Below are 17,559 nucleotides of genomic sequence, written 5' to 3' on the forward strand. Positions count from 1 at the left end.
TAGCTACAAAGAAATCACCTGTAGAGAGTTCAGCTAGAAGAAGTCACCTTGTAGAGAGTTCAGCTACAAAGAAACCGTCATGTAGAGAGTTCAGCTACAAAGAAAGCCCCATGTAGAGAGTTTAGCTGCAAACAAATCACCTGTAGAGAGTTCAGCTAGAAACAAATCACCCTGTAGAGAGATCAGCCAGAAGAGGTCACCTTGTAGAGAGTTCAGCTACAAAGAAACCATCAGGTGGAGAGTTCAGCTACAAAGAAATCACCCTGTAGAGAGTTCAGCTAGAAGAAGTCACCTTGTAGAGAGTTCAGCTACAAAGAAACCACCATGGATGTAGAGAGTTTAGCTGCAAACAAATCACCTGTAGAGAGTTCAGCTAGAAGAAGTCACTTTGTAGAGAGTTCAGCTACAAAGAAACCATCGTGTAGAGAGTTCAGCTACAAAGAAAGCACCATGTAGAGAGTTTAGCTACTAACAAATCACCTGTAGAGAGTTCAGCTAGAAGAAGTCACCTTGTAGAGAGTTCAGCTACAAAGAAACCGTCATGTAGAGAGTTCAGCTACAAAGAAAGCACCATGTAGAGAGTTTAGCTGCAAACAAATCACCTGTAGAGAGTTCAGCTAGAAACAAATCACCCTGTAGAGAGATCAGCTAGATGAGGTCACCTTGTAGAGAGTTCAGCTACAAAGAAACCATCAGGTGGAGAGTTCAGCTACAAAGAAATCACCCTGTAGAGAGTTCAGCTAGAAGAAGTCACCTTGTAGAGAGTTCAGCTACAAAGAAACCATCATGTAGAGAGTTCAGCTACAAAGAAACCACCATGGATGTAGAGAGTTTAGCTGCAAACAAATCACCTGTAGAGAGTTCAGCTAGAAACAAATCACCCTGTAAAGAAATCAGCTAGAAGAGGTCACCTTGTAGAGAGTTCAGCTACAAAGAAACCGTTATGTAGAGAGTTCAGCTACAAAGAAACCGTTATGTAGAGAGTTCAGCTACAAAGAAAGCACCATGTAGAGAGTTTAGCTGCAAACAAATCACCTGTAGAGAGTTCAGCTAGAAACAAATCACCCTGTAGAGAAATCAACTAGAAGAGGTCACCTTGTAGAGAGTTCAGCTACAAAGAAAGCACCACGTAGAGAGTTTAGCTACAAAGAAATCACCTGTAGAGAGTTCAGCTAGAAACAAATCACCCTGTAGAGAAATCAACTAGAAGAGGTCACCTTGTAGAGAGTTCAGCTACAAAGAAACCATCAGGTGGAGGTGGAGAGTTCAGCTACAAAGAAATCACCCTGTAGTGAGTTCAGCTAGAAGAAGTCACCTTGTAGAGAGTTCAGCTACAAGGAAACCACCATGGATGTAGAAAGTTTAGCTGCAAACAAATTACCTGTAGAGAGTTCAGCTAGAAATAAATCACCCTGTAGAGAAATCAGCTAGAAGAGGTCACCTTGTAGAGAATTCAGCTACAAAGAAACCGTTATGTAGAGAGTTCAGCTACAAAGAAAGCACCATGTAGAGAGTTTAGCTACAAAGAAATCACCTGTAGAGAGTTCAGCTAGAAGAAGTCACCTTGTAGAGAGTTCAGCTACAAAGAAACCGTCATGTAGAGAGTTCAGCTACAAAGAAAGCCCCATGTAGAGAGTTTAGCTGCAAACAAATCACCTGTAGAGAGTTCAGCTAGAAACAAATCACCCTGTAGAGAGATCAGCCAGAAGAGGTCACCTTGTAGAGAGTTCAGCTACAAAGAAACCATCAGGTGGAGAGTTCAGCTACAAAGAAATCACCCTGTAGAGAGTTCAGCTAGAAGAAGTCACCTTGTAGAGAGTTCAGCTACAAAGAAACCACCATGGATGTAGAGAGTTTAGCTGCAAACAAATCACCTGTAGAGAGTTCAGCTAGAAGAAGTCACTTTGTAGAGAGTTCAGCTACAAAGAAACCATCGTGTAGAGAGTTCAGCTACAAAGAAAGCACCATGTAGAGAGTTTAGCTACTAACAAATCACCTGTAGAGAGTTCAGCTAGAAGAAGTCACCTTGTAGAGAGTTCAGCTACAAAGAAACCGTCATGTAGAGAGTTCAGCTACAAAGAAAGCACCATGTAGAGAGTTTAGCTGCAAACAAATCACCTGTAGAGAGTTCAGCTAGAAACAAATCACCCTGTAGAGAGATCAGCTAGATGAGGTCACCTTGTAGAGAGTTCAGCTACAAAGAAACCATCAGGTGGAGAGTTCAGCTACAAAGAAATCACCCTGTAGAGAGTTCAGCTAGAAGAAGTCACCTTGTAGAGAGTTCAGCTACAAAGAAACCACCATGGATGTAGAGAGTTTAGCTGCAAACAAATCACCTTGTAGAGAGTTCAGCTAGAAGAAGTCACTTTGTAGAGAGTTCAGCTACAAAGAAACCATCATGTAGAGAGTTCAGCTACAAAGAAAGCACCATGTAGAGAGTTTAGCTGCAAACAAATTACCTGTAGAGAGTTCAGCTAGAAACAAATCACCCTGTAGAGAGATCAGCTAGAAGAGGTCACCTTGTGGAGAGTTCAGCTACAAAGAAACCATCATGTGGAGAGTTCAGCTACAAAGAAATCACCCTGTAGAGAGTTCAGCTAGAAGAAGTCACCTTGTAGAGATTTCAGCTACAAAGAAACCATCATGTAGAGAGTTCAGCTACAAAGAAACCACCATGGATGTAGAAAGTTTAGCTGCAAACAAATTAACTGTAGAGAGTTCAGCTAGAAACAAATCACCCTGTAGAGAAATCAGCTAGAAGAATTTATCTTGTAGAGAGTTCAGCTACAAAGAAACCATCCTGTATATAGTTCAGCTATATTTTAAGTCACCCAGTAGAGAGATCAGCTGCTAAAAAATATACTGTGGGGAATAATGGGCATGTAATAAATATATGTATATAATTTGTATAATTACTAATAAAATCAAAAATAATTGAAGTATTAAAAATCTTCTATAAGTTCTTTTCTTCTTCCTGTGGTAAATAAAAAAACACATGGGTTAAAAAAGCCCCAAAGCCAGCCAAAGGCTGGCTTTGCAGTATACAAATTCAAAAAGAAGTGATATCTAATCAAAAACAGCCAAGCTGTAAAAAAAGGTGCGGCCCCCAAAAGACCAATTGGCATCAAATTCACCTGAATTGTCGTTATTAAAATTTTTACCATTAACCTACCATCACAGCCATTTCTTGGCCGCCACCTTGGATTTCACATCTTTTTTCACCATGGCCTTTTTGGGGGCCGCACCTTTTTTTACAGCTTGGCTGTTTTTGATTAGATAATATATACAGTAATTCAATCTCAGAAGCTTGATTTTTCAAAATTTCCTTGGTGAGTATATAGCATAGAACTTCTACAGTACTATAATTCTTAGCTAATTCTATCATCCATACTCTAATGTAGAATTATTAATTTCAGTCAAAATTGCCACCTAATTCAATCTCATAACATATAATTTCCTGAGAGACATATCCCAAGCAGCACAGTCTTCACATTTCATTGAGTGTACTTTGCACACTCTGGAGTCACTTCTTGCAGTGTGCCCCCCTCCTTAGCAAAATGCTAGATGGCTAGATCAACCCCTGCATAATGTCACAATTACCATAATTATATAGTTAGCTCTATTTTCATGTAAAAACATTTTCGAATGGTTTACATAAATGACTGCTCTATTAGAGTAGTTTGATCTTATGTGAACGTTTTCATTTTGCATGCAAAATTTATTTTACAACGAAAAAAAGGAAATAGTATCCCTCTGAACTTTTACAGACTATGATGTATGTTCTCTTTGACCAAATATCTTACAATTGAATCAAACAGAAAATAACAGCTACTAAATTGAACTAGTATAGAAATACTATAAAGGCCTAGTTACATCACTAGTAAATGTACATTAGAAAATAAGTAACAAAAACCTAAACTCAATTCAATCAAAAATTAGATCAACTAAATAGTAAAAGTTTTGACTTTCCAATGCATTACAGTTCAGTTCACATCACAATAGTGTTCAGTGTTGTAATCACCTCCCTCATGGAAGGTCTGTTGTTTGGGTTGCTATTGGTACAGCGTTGAATGAGAGGAACAAATCGTGACTGTAATGGTGGGATGGTAGCGATGAGCTCAGCAATTGTACCAGTGGGCATTTCACGGGTCAGCATTTCAATCAGTAGGACTCCAAAACTGAACACATCCATTTTAACTGTCTGATGACGAGCAGAATCTCTTTGCAGTACTTCAGGTGCTGCATAGAGTACACATCCTGGGGCTAGGGTTTGTGCTATATTAGCAAACTGAGCTGAACCGAGATCTGACAGTTTAGCTATCCATCCTGTAGTCACAGCTTTCAGTAGCACATTTGAAGCACTCACATCTCGGTGGATGATGGGGTTAGGCTGAACACCATGTAAATAGACCAGACCTTGTGCTACATTGATACAAATTGGATGAATGTGATTGGGTGTTGCTCTTCCATTGGTTAAAGCCAACCTCAGAGTACAATCCATCATTTCAATGACTATGATGGCAGGATGATCTGGAACAGCACCAATAAACTCCACCAGATTTTTGTGACGACATCTTGCTGATATCTTCATTTCTTTGGCAAACAGATCCTGGTTGTGTGGTGATACAATGGCTTCATGTAAACACTTGGCAGCAACTCTTCGACCTCGGAAAGTAGCTTCTTTGACGTTACCCCATCCTCCACTTCCTAAAATGTTGTCAGACAGTTGGATCTCTTCCCGCGATATTGCCCATAATCGCTCAACAGTGTCCTCCAAAGTTTTAATTCTTTCAAGCAAATCATTTGTTTTCTGTTGTTCAGCTGATAAAGATGTTTGTAAGCTTTGATTTTGTGATGCCATTGACCGGATTTGTGAAGTCATGCTTTGATTTTGTGATTGTAGCAGCTGGTTATTGTATTCTAGTTCTTGACATCTTCTTTCAAGGGAAGCAGTTTTTTGCTGCTCAGCAGAAACGGTTCCTTGTAATTGTGCTACAACTTGCTGTATTTGTTGTAGTAGTTGGTGGTCTTGATGGTTCCTGATTTGCAGCTCTTTTACCTCAACCTGTACTTTACGCTGCTCCTCTGTAACGACAAAGTATCAAAGTATATATTGTACTAAATACAATTACTAAATGATGTAAACTAAATGTATAAATTAATTACATGTATATAATGTAGTTTGCCAACAGAAAATGCAACTCTAAAAGTCCAGCTATAGTTGCTTGTAAAGAAATACATTAATATTTAATAAAATTAACCATTTTAGCCTGTAATAACTGATCATATGTATTATATATGAACAATATCATCTGTGAATGGGTTTGTACATAAACATCCTATCAAATAACAGGTTGTACATATCTTACAATTTGAATAGAATATATTCATTGTGAAACTTGTATTATGAAGCTAATGAAACATTTGATGAGCAATTGATCAAAGAGTAATAATAGCATAAGTCATGAAGATTTAGAAAAAAAGTATCCAATTATATATCCAATTTCACAATCCCAGCCACACTGTTATGATAGTTCTTGATTGTTACAATATACCACTAAATTCTCTGAAATAACATAATAGACAGAAATGAGCATATAAGGCTGGACCTTAACTAACTTCAACTTTCACCATTTTGAACCACCTCCATAATAATAATAAAATACAACATTGCAGTTGCTTTATCATCAGCATTAACTGTATATAGCAATGTTTTATCAAACAGGTTAAGTAGAGATCACTCCAAAAGTGACGCACGCCACCTAAAATTCCACCTTTAAAAATCATCCTAGAGGCATCTTACATGACAAAAATCAATTTTGTACAATAATATTAGTTCATCTAATATGAAATACAGCATACAAACAAGAAAACACTTATTGGTGATCAGATAGATTTTTTTTTTAAATTGCCAAAACTTAAATTTAGTTTACCTCACTGACTGACCACGGTTGCAAGTCATAACCTATGGGCCAAACAAAGCAGCACATGGCCACCATTTTATGCCATGGTGACAAACTCATGACTGACCACGGTTGTAAGTCATATCCTATAGGCCAAACAAAGCAGCACATGGCCACCATTTTATGCCATGGTGACAAACTCATGACTGACCATGGTTGCAAATCATATCCTATAGGCCAAACAAAGCAGCACATGGCCACCATTTTATGCCATGGTGACAAACTCATGATTGACCACGGTTGCAAGTCATATCCTATAGGCCAAACAAAGCAGCACACAGCCACTATTTTACGCCACAATAACAAACTCACCAGTGGGATGTGCCATTTGGGGTTCCAATGAGTGTGTTCCCTCTGGGCCTTGTCTTTCCTTTATCTTCAAACAGGTTTGTTGTTTTCTTCATCAAGCATCCAAACCATATCAAGGCATTAATTTTCTGTATCAACACTTTCTTTCAGCAGCATATTTAGACAACCAGAATTATTTCAGTGCTGTATTTCATGATCAGAAGCACTTCAGTCCTGGCAATACTATAAGAGGTATACTACTTCATGATTGGGATCCCGTTTGCAATAAATTTGCAAACACACTCATCAAATTAAAAGCGTAACTGGACTAATAGCAATAGAGTATGGAGACCACGCCTCTTAATAATCTAGCATTTCACTTGACAGTATACAAGATGACTTCACCCCATATTGGTCTAGCTAGCTGTACACCCCTTGGCTGACTTGAGATACTCTAATACAACAGTCGCTCTATAATATTCTAATAGAGCAGTCACAAGTTGCACTGTAGCTAGCTGTGCTACAACAAAAAGCTACACAAACTAGTATTTTAAAAGTTGTCAATTTAAAAATGAAGTAGGGATCTATGCAATAAAAAAATACCCTATTGTCTCAAATTACGGCCCGAGCGTTTATTTCTTTCAAGCAACTTTTTATCCTGGCTACTAAATGAGACCAGCGACTACACGAGACTGGCATTTATATACCTGATCAACATTCACGAGTCAACTTCATACCTTGGTGTTGTACTCTTTTGGACTCTCCTTGATGTTTCCATCAGCACATTTCACAGATTCAAGGTTAAAGGAACTCTATAAACGTTCTTCACTTTACTGTTAGTAACACTGCCCAGAATTGTATAAAGTAATGACTGCACTAGACGTTTATTTGAGATCCAGCATTTATTTTTGTTATGATGCTTTATACCCCTGGCTACTAAACGAAACCAGGCATTTATACGAGACTGGCCATAGTTCGAGGCAATATGTTAAGTGAAACAAGAGATGAATGATGGTATTACCGCATAGCAAAGTCCCAAAGTAGGGTCTGTATAGGATCTATGCAAAGTCCCAAAGTGGGGACTTTCCCACTGAGCTATGCTGTAATACCATCATTCATCTCTTCTTTCACTACTTTTATTTCACAGATCCCTACTTCATTTTAAACTGACAACTTTTTAATATCTAGAATGAGTAACATAACATAGACATGTTTATTTTAGCGATATTGCATATCACATTACACTTAATATTATAAAATTATAAATAGAAAATTCCTCAGTAGAGAATTCGCAAATTCATTTTTGCACTCAAATTACACAAGTCTGTAGATTGTGCATGGTTAAGTTGGTTTATTAGAATGACTGACTACTCTATTACAGTGTATTGATTAATTATACAATCATAGACATGTCAAAAGACTACAAGTTCCCTATCATTCTGCCTATTATGCTAGTATTACGTCTCACGCTTTCTCATACCTATTAAGTTATAAACTATGCTAGTATAATGGGCTGATCCCCAATTGAAATTAATCAACATCTTACCTTGTGATGATTGCATCCTAACTACTTCAGGATGATTTCTCTCATACTCAGCTACCATGTGATTGATTTTGGCTTGGTCTTGTATGAATGCATTAGAAGTGAACAACATTAGAAGTGAGTGTCTTCTCCATATTGCAATGGCATTGAATAATGGATGCCGCCATCTTACAAATCAACTGAATGACTTCATACTATTTATTTTTAGAATCCTTATCATGTGGGGAATAGACTTCTTCCTAACATTTCACGCTGAACAACATTAGAAGTGCCCAATTGTGCTGAGCAGTTTGGTAGAAATTTCAGCTTCGTAGCCCTTAGAACAATGGAGTTATGGGTCTGCTTATAAAGGGAACCTGTTTTTGCAATATATTAGCCATTGGATAATAAAGGCCAACCATGAAAACATTTCTATCATAAAAATTTCTCAGACTATGATACATGTTTGAGTGTGGACCAAGTGCTGAAAATTCCAACTATGTGACTGATTAGGCACTTTCTAGAGTTAATCCTGTCTGGAATACAAATCATGACCAAACATTTTGTAAATTTCAAAGAGTTTAAATTAGTGTTAATATTCTGACTGTCTTGCATTTACAATTTTTAGCCTTCTTGTGGATAGTAATTGTGACCAGGTCTAAAAAGTAACATAGTTTAAAACAAACTCCAAAGACAAACTATCTGACCTTTGGGTTAACAAACACTACAGAACATCATTTCTAATTTAATTCATATCTTAAATTCTTTCCTATTCTATGGCAATGAAAGTTAAACATCGGAGTTTGAAGTATACAACAGACAGACATATAATATGACTGTTCTATTAGGGTGGTTGGCTACTCTATTGGTTGGAGATTAAACAAAAAAAAGAATTTTCAACTAGAGTAGGGACCATAGCACATTGACTTGAGCACAGTAGGGATACAATACTTCACTGTGTAATCATATTGTACACTACTTCAGCTTGTTTTAGTACTTTTTATCAACCTACTATGGTCCATACTTCAGGTTGAAAATTGCAATTTTTTGTTTGGAAAATAAAGTTATATAATTGGTTAACTCACGCATACCACACCAAAAGAAAGAAATGGTGCTGTGCATTCTATCTATCCCCAATTATCATCTAAAAAGTTAAGTATACATTATGCTTTGTTGTCTGCTATGTTCAACCCATTACACAGTATTACAAATCAAAACTGTTTGAAAAGCACCTCTGCAATCAAAGTAGCCATTATAAAAAATATGGACGATTTGCGTTACGAATGGAAGCCATCACATGCTACAGCAAAATTGGCACCTTTCTTCATCAGCAAAGATGAATAGAACATAAAGGAGGATATTGGTAAGTCCATGAAGAATCATTGTAAATACTATGGTATGGCAAAAGGCACGTGTCTGACTGAAGCGACATTGAACAGTGAAAAAATCAAGCCCTTAGCCTAAGCTACTATCGAGTTATTGTATGCTTGTCTGAAGGCATCAGTCGGTCAGTCAGTTGCTTGAAAATTCCATTTAATAATTTTCTTTAAATTTCATAGCAACTTGCTAATAGCATTTTGGGTCGATCTGAATGCTTGTTTGATTTTACCTAACCAATATTGCTTCAGTGAAAAATGAGGCTGGTTGTGGGTGATATTTTATCATGGATCATGCCCAAACCTTTGTGTGTAGTACTATCATACTATATGACAAGTACAAGGAAAAATTAGGAATTTTAGATTTCATTAGGGATCAAAGTAGTGAAATAAGGGAGGTCGCCTACACCTAGTGGATATATATTCCATAATTCAGTCATGAGTATAGACTGCAGTAGGGTGTCCACTAGTATATTTTGACCTCTCTTATTCACTACCTTTTATTTCTTTGATTCATAATCAAACTAATACTCCTAATTAATTTTTTTCCTTGTATTTGTATAATAACGGTGAAAGATGTGTAACAACAATCTACTTGATTTGGAAAGTATGTAAGTAGCTGATTGATTACCTAGCTACCATGTAAGTTAGAACATTTTTGTGTCCATCTTTATTCTACTGATGACTGGTTTGCTGGAAATTACGGTCTGCCTGTTTTGGGATCATGCATAGATTGTAGGGCTGTTTTGGGGCTATATGACTGTACAGGTATCTTTGAAGTGGGCATGCATGATGGGCAAAGAAACTGACTAGTCATGGATGCTAGTTATGTGCAATATAAAGCAGTCATCTTTTTATTATAGCATATAAATTTTTTTACATCCTCTCCATACCAGGTACAGCTGAATTCAACCTAAACATGAATGTGTGGATCAACAGTTAAATTCAAGCCACTAGCAAAATAGTTGATGAATAATAGTAATAATTATTTTCTTTGACTAATAGAGTATTTCATCATACAGTACGATAGTACTGCATAGTAGGGACATCGAAGGTGTGGGGGAGATCCGTAATATAATATACAACCCAAAAACCTGCCACGATTATTCCTCAAAATGACATGACAATATTGGTTGGGTAAAATCAAGCCCAAAAGCGTCTTCACATCAACCCAAAAAGTTTCTGTCAAGTTGCTACAGAATTGTTTTTAAATTTATTCAACAGAATTTTCTACTGCCTGCCTGTCTGCCTGCCTGCCTGATGGCTTCAGTCAAGCATAGCGGAAACTGGCTACAGCCCTAATTATTTCGCAGAAATGTTTCTAGTTTGCTTAAGAAAAACCTTTGGTATATTGATAAACATACAATACTTGCACTATTGTCTTATCTTGTATCCTTCTTTACCATGGCCATCAGTCAAGGTTCTACCGCTGAGTGCTAATAGACTACAGTACGGCTTCCATCTACCAGTGTATATTGCATCAAACTATTCAAATACACCAGGGCCGGCTCACTTTTTTAACATTGGGTGGGCCAAACTGTTATATACTTGACAGGGGTAAACGTCACTGCACATTGTGCTTGCAAAATGCTAAGCATTTTGCCCTGGGGCCCCCAGGAAATTTTTTGAAATTTAGATGATCGAGAAGGAAAATTGTGATAATTTGGACAGAAAATTTGTTAAGCGTAATTAGTAGTCTTATAGCTACATAGTATCCAGCTTAAAAGTTTTGCCAGTCCATCTTTCCATTTGTTGAAAGCTACCGGCAATGTAATGTTGGTAAACCAACCAGTTAATGCATAGCTATTAATATTAAACTTACAAAAACTTGTTGTATAAGCTATGTATTTTTTCTTCTCCCTTTGGCAAGGGTGTCAAAACACTTCTTATCATCATAATGAAGAAAGCTAAACTCAGTAAACCATGAATCTTGTCCAGTTCAATGATGATACGTGTTGTCACATATGTTGAGGCCCTAAACGCCTAAATATATTCATAAATGCCATAAATTCCTGTCCTAAATAAAGGCCAGGGGCATTACTTTACCAGGTCCATGGTGTGAGATAACAATCGCGAATGCATGGCCTCCTACAACTATGATATGCAAACAATGTCAACAGCAGCTGTTACAAGGAGAAACATGACCAGCCACTTCAGTGACGATTGGAAACCAGGCGTCAGATTAATTAAACTGGTTTGCTCAGTTAAAATATTTCTGAGCCGGCTTTGGAATACACGTGGTCGCCAGTTGCACCAAAGACACACGTGTACGTGACTCGCTGTTGATATGGATCAGGGAGCGAGTCAGAGAGAGCAACTCACGGCGATGTGTAAGTCAATAAATATAGTTAATTGTGTAACAATGTTAAACCGAGTCGGGTCATCCAGGTCCTGCTTTACAGATTATTCGGGTCTGACCCCACACGCTAAAATAAATGTGGATGTGTTACAACACGTCATAGTGTAGCTCTGCTTCTTTCGTGAGCCATGAAAATTATCCATTGGTATGCACGAATCCACGTCCATTATTGTCTGCAGTCTTCTGTAGAGCCATGCCCACTGATCAGTTGTTATTGTACGAGTCATAATCTAGTATGATAGTGCTGTGATTAACTCTTTTAAAATATTGTGACTAGTTTTGTGAAAAGCGCACTATTTAGTGGTCATGAGCTTGTAAAAAACTTCACAAACAAGTATAAGGAAAAATTGCATAGTACGGATATTCACTTCGTATTGTTTTACAGTATTTGGACATTACATACTATTCTGATCCAGCTTGTTTCAGTACTTTTTATTGCAGCACTACACACTGTCCCTCCTCTAATTTAAAATTCCTAATTTTTCCTTATACTTGTAATATGCACAGATTGGCTATTAATTATGTGCTTCTACGCTTACATAGAATGTTAGGGTCAGAAACCCAAATTAGTTGTGTCACAGTCTACTAACATTCTCGTGGTCATAAGAACTAAGGCCTCAATACCACAAAGCTATCTTGTGCAAATAATCCTGTACAAAGACATAGGAACAATTTTCAGTGTGTGTGTGTGTGGGGGGGGGGGGGGGGGGGGGGCAAACATAACCAGTTAACCAAAAACTGATCAAAACCCATGCACCTGCACATTATTATAGGCAGAGACAGCAAGTGGCATACATAGCTGCCATGCCCAGGCACTGAGCAGTTCAGCCACCTTCAGCACACATGCCCATCTTCATATGGGAATTTATAGAGCATTTAAAACATGTTGTGCATCACAATGCTACACACTGATTGCTAGATCTAGTCATTTATTTCTGCAAACTAAATATGTCCTTACTTGAAGCCACTATAGTATATATATACTGTAACATTTGCTCCACTATTACTGCAGAGCCTTAACACTGGACTTGATTTAAACCACAAAGAACTTATATCACGTGATGACTAGGAGATGAATCAGTTTCAACCTAGAGGCTGAAAACGATTAAAATTCTGACTGAACATGTACTACATACCAATTGTATTGCCCACAAACCAGTGACCACTGGCAGGTAGGTGCTTTTACTGACATGGTGTGCATGCCAAGCACTTCAGGGTTTGCTACACCATCTCTCATCTGATTGGAAATGTGACCTTGTAAATTCAGAAATAAAATCACAGGTGGTTTTTGTGTTTAATACAGTACAATGAATGGCCGGACAGTTGTGGTGGACTGGTGATACCACATCCCAGAGAGTGCTTTAGCATGACATTTGTATGGCTTCTCATATGAAAGTATGTATTTTGTGTGTATATAACTTTGGCTGATTGGTTATTGGTATTTGGCCCAAAAGTGGGGGGAGGGGCAAAACAAACTTTTGATAACAGTGTGGAGCATGGCCCCCTTGGCCTCCCTAATTCTGATGCCCTTGACCCTGTAATTTGCAGTATTACACCAATGAAACATTTAGTGAGCACTTGAAATTGCATGACCCAAGAGTTATCTTATTAAAAAGTTTGTGTCATAAAAGTTCAAAAAGTAGGCCCACATTTCCGGCTCCACAAGCAAGGCCAGATTTATGGAGTGCTGAAGTACACCCTCCTTCCAAAATTTTACAATGTGCAAGCTAGGAAGCTACTAGAAGATGCAGTATAGGTCAAATTGCACCTTTGCATACATACTGTAGGCAATGAAAAGATGGAAACAGCAAGGAGAATAGCTAATCTCCTTGAAAAAATTAGCAAGATGGTCTTAAATTAAAATTGTTCTATGTGAAGTAAGACTAGCTGGAAATTGAACTGCTCTAATAGAACAGTCAATTGCAACTACTCCAATAGAATATCCATTATTAAAACTACTCTATAAGACCAGTGTGTGAGCTGAAATTCAACTTCTTAATTGTTGAACTTTCCACTACTATCTTACAATTGTACCAAACATCCTGCCACAGTTCTATATCATCTAATGTACTGAATTATCAGTAATTCTTCTTGAAAACCTATTCTGAACACACCTTCTTTTATTTAGTACCATAGTGTGCATTTTCATTTGTAGCTAAAACTGGATACTTACATTAAAATGCATTTTCTTGCAATCACAACAGTAATTATTACAGTGAAATTTTTAGTATCTATGAAGTTAACAGGGCTGCAGCATCACAATGCACGGCTGTACGTACACTGTGTAACATTTGTTTAAATTCCAAAGAATACAATATACATAGCCATGGTATAAACAATTGCAACATAAATTCAGTGGGCCTGTGGCTATGCTAGTGGTGGAGGAAGTAGTTGATGTGAGGGGGGCTGACCAGAGTATAGAATCTCTGGCAGCAGGGGGTCTGGGGGTTGCAGCCCCCCAGAAGCTGTAGTTATTCTAGGTTTTACAAGGTCTTAAAGTTTTACCAGAATTAATTTATAGGTAAAATTTGAAACATATCAACAAAAAACAATAAACATACAGCATTTATAAGCGGTACAAAATAGCTTTCATACACCTGGAAACACTTGGTAGAGTGGTAGTACACCAAGTCTTTCAAGTAAGAGGTCAGTGGTTCGATTCCCACTTTAGGAAATTTTTTGTTTTTGTTTTTGACTATTACTAGCAACAGGTTTTTATGAAGCGTTCTGACTGCTCTATTAGGGTATTTGAGCATTCTGTTAGAATATATCAATCATTTTCACGGTGTTCAGCCCCACTTCAAGAAGGATAATTTTGATGAGACATCATTTCAAGGGGGCTAATCCCTACCTCAGCATACCGAGGGGCTTTAACTTCCTCTGTCCCCCTTTTCCGCCACCTATGAAGGTAATAAAGTGCAGCTTCTGGAGTTAGCACTCTCAGATCATTTAAACTTCAACTTTAAACTTAAATAATACATACTGTACCCAGAAAGATGTTACTTTTATAGTAGCACAAAACTAGTTGCATACTGTATAACAGAAGTGACTTGAATGGTGATGGAACCACAGTGATTGAAATAGTAACCCACATTACAGAACAGTAACTATGATGTCAAAGTTGTGTAGCAATGTGTACGTTTTATAGCCCACATATGACTAACATGATGTCAAGATCCAATCCTGTGATACCCAAAATTTTCTTACAAATCAAAGTTATAACTACACGTACAGCATCTTTGTACTCTTTGACAATCACTATCTTAAAATCACATATAGTGTATGTAGTTCTGTGTTTCAATTGGAATCCCTTCCATCTGAGCCCAATCTCTAATTTAGAATTTCTGCCAGCTTTCAACCATTCATCTTTCAGTTCAATATTTGGTTAAAACTAGCTTCCAATTCAATCTTGTGGTAACTGTTTTTCAAGGAGAGTATACCCCCAGACCCCTCTAACATGCAAGTGTATATATATGTACTCCACACACTAGTGAGTCTACCTTAGTAAGTGGAATATAAAAACTGAGTTGTATAAATATTGGAAGTGAATGTGTAAAAGGAATTTTCTAAAACTTCCCTTAGGATTGTGTATAAATAGACTGCAAAATGATGTGCTGATTTTTTTATCATAGTAGCTTTAAGACAACTAGTTTACAGTAGCTCTAGGAATAGAGTTTGGGTTCAATATTGTGGTCTTCACAGCAGTATGTCTATACTTGCCCCCACCACTGACACTTACCACACAAGCCATGTCTTCACTATATTATTTGTTTGGTCTAAACTATAAAATAGCAAAGCACACTACACTTTAAAAACCACTTGGTGAATTTGTTTAGTATTGTATGATCATGCATGTGTAGTAGATGCTCTCCCCCTCCTGTTCTAAAAATAGTTATTTATTTATTTATTTTTACCACTGGCTGTGCTTTATGATAGCCAGCACTACAATTGCGAGAATTGTGACACATATTATTTTGTTACTTTATGTGGCTCAGAGGTATATGTTGATGGCTCAGAAGTACATATTGATGTTCAAGAGCCACTTATACAAAAAGACATCATTTTATCATCAAATTCAATCTCAACAAGCTAAATTTACAAACAATTCATGCCCCAGACTACCCTAGATAGAACATGCTCTGCATGCTGGGTGCATGTGCTTTGCACACTACTCTACATAATTGGACCTATCAACCATTGCCATATTTCTTAACTTCCCCACTTTTAGATCCGTCCCCCACCTCTCCATCATTCTTCTATACATTGAAATGATGTTCTTGGCAGGTATATACAGAATTACAGCAGCGGCGGAGGAAGTAGTTGATATGAGGGAGGGCTGACCAGAGTATAGAATCTGTGGCAGCAGGTGGTCTGGGGGTGCAGCCCCCAGAGGCTATAGCCATTTTAGCTTTCACAAGGTCTCAAAGTTCACCAAAATTAGCTTTTAGCAATTTTATAGGTACAATTTAAAGCATTTTAACTAAAACACCAACTTTTAGTCAAAACTATTCAAAACAGGCTATTTGCCAGTTAAAAGCTTTTTTGGCAAAGCTTGTAGCTGTTGACTACAGGGTTATTAAACATAATAGCATTTATAAGCAGTATAAAACAGCCTATAGCCACCTAGAAACACTTGATACAGTGGTAAGACACCAAGTCTTAAAGTAAGAGGTACCTGGTTCAATTCTTGCAGTAAGAAACTTTTTTCGTTTTGTATTTTATATTTTTAAAGCTACTTTTAGGACATGTTTTTATGAAGGCCTTGACTGTTCTATTAGGGTATTTGAGTGTTCTATTACAGTATATCAATCTTGATCACAGTTTTCTGCCCCACTCCAAGAGTGATATTTGATAATTTTGGCGTGATATCATTCTGAGGGGGGCTTCAGCCCCCTACCCCCCCCCCCCCCCCCCCCCTCTTCGCCGCCTATGACTTACAGCAATACTTGTATTATATTTAGTCATCATTATATACATTTAGTACATAACTATTCAAAGATACACAATATACCACTAACTTTTTCGAGAGAAGAAATTTCACTTCAAGGACATGTATGTAGATTTATATTATGTTACTCATTTTAGCCACATTACTAACAGTGAAGTATGGAAGGGAGGATGAACAAGCAATTGTGACCAGATCTGCAAAAACCATATACATTAGGGAATTTTTGAAGAAATTTTCTCTATCTAGATAGCCAAAGAAATAGTAAACACAAGTTTTAGCTCTAGAAACCAAGAACTTTGAGGTTATAGTGCTACAAATGATGTGATACCAACAGAAAAATCACTTTGTACAATGACAGTACAGAAAAAACTACAGGCATTTAATTAAACTATCATACAGTAGTTTATGAAAGCCATTCTCTATAAAGATGTAACTTACGCTATTGGATTCTCCATGAAGTGCTGGGAAATTTTGTCTTCCAGACCTTTCCTACAACCATGGCAAATGTATATAAAAATGTGAGAAAAAGTGACAACGAATTGCTTGTCCAATGTAGGAAAACTAACGCTCATATCCAGATCTTGGGAGTACTGAAGTGAAATGAACTCCTCTTACATTGGGGAACACATTTCTACCAAGTTATCACCTTCCTTCATTATAAGAAACAAAGAACCACAAAATTTACAGATTTTTTCCACCTAATTTATTCTACTGTAAAACTGGACTTGTGTTAACGTGTGGGATTCTTGCAGATCCGGTCACAAATATTGAGTACTGATGGTGTCGTCAACATTACAGAACTGCAGTATTATTATGGAGGAGGTCGAAACTTGAAGTTCACCATCATCCTACCTTTTAATGATTCCATCTTCATTTCTTCAGGATGAGTTCTCTCATATTCAGCTACCATGTCATTGATTTTGGTTTGGTCATCCTGTATTAAACATACACCAACAAAAAATATAGCACACAGGCACTGACTTATAACAATTACTAATGTCATACATTTATTTGAATCACAACTAAATAAGGAACATCTCATTTCTGACTACTGTAAGAACAACCAATAAAAGCTATACATGAAGGCTTGGGTTTATTATGAT

The 17,559-nt window shown here is 37.3% G+C and overlaps 1 protein-coding gene across 1 annotated transcript in view; it reads right to left on the reverse strand.

Moving 5' to 3' along the window:
• Positions 1–3,786: 3,786 nt before the first annotated feature.
• Positions 3,787–17,559, reverse strand: part of LOC136246758 (probable serine/threonine-protein kinase DDB_G0271682) — a 58,983-nt gene continuing 45,210 nt past the window's right edge. Inside the window, exons 3-4 of the mRNA XM_066038321.1 lie at positions 17,309–17,390; positions 3,787–5,085 (exon numbers count right to left, since the gene is read on the reverse strand). Coding sequence (XP_065894393.1) covers positions 3,989–5,085; positions 17,309–17,366 — 1,155 coding nt within the window. The 5' untranslated portion in view covers positions 17,367–17,390 and the 3' untranslated portion in view covers positions 3,787–3,988. The remainder of the gene's footprint in view (positions 5,086–17,308; positions 17,391–17,559) is intronic.

This window comes from Dysidea avara, chromosome 2 (genome assembly GCF_963678975.1).
Source record: "Dysidea avara chromosome 2, odDysAvar1.4, whole genome shotgun sequence".
Classification (NCBI taxonomy): Eukaryota; Metazoa; Porifera; class Demospongiae; order Dictyoceratida; family Dysideidae; genus Dysidea; species Dysidea avara.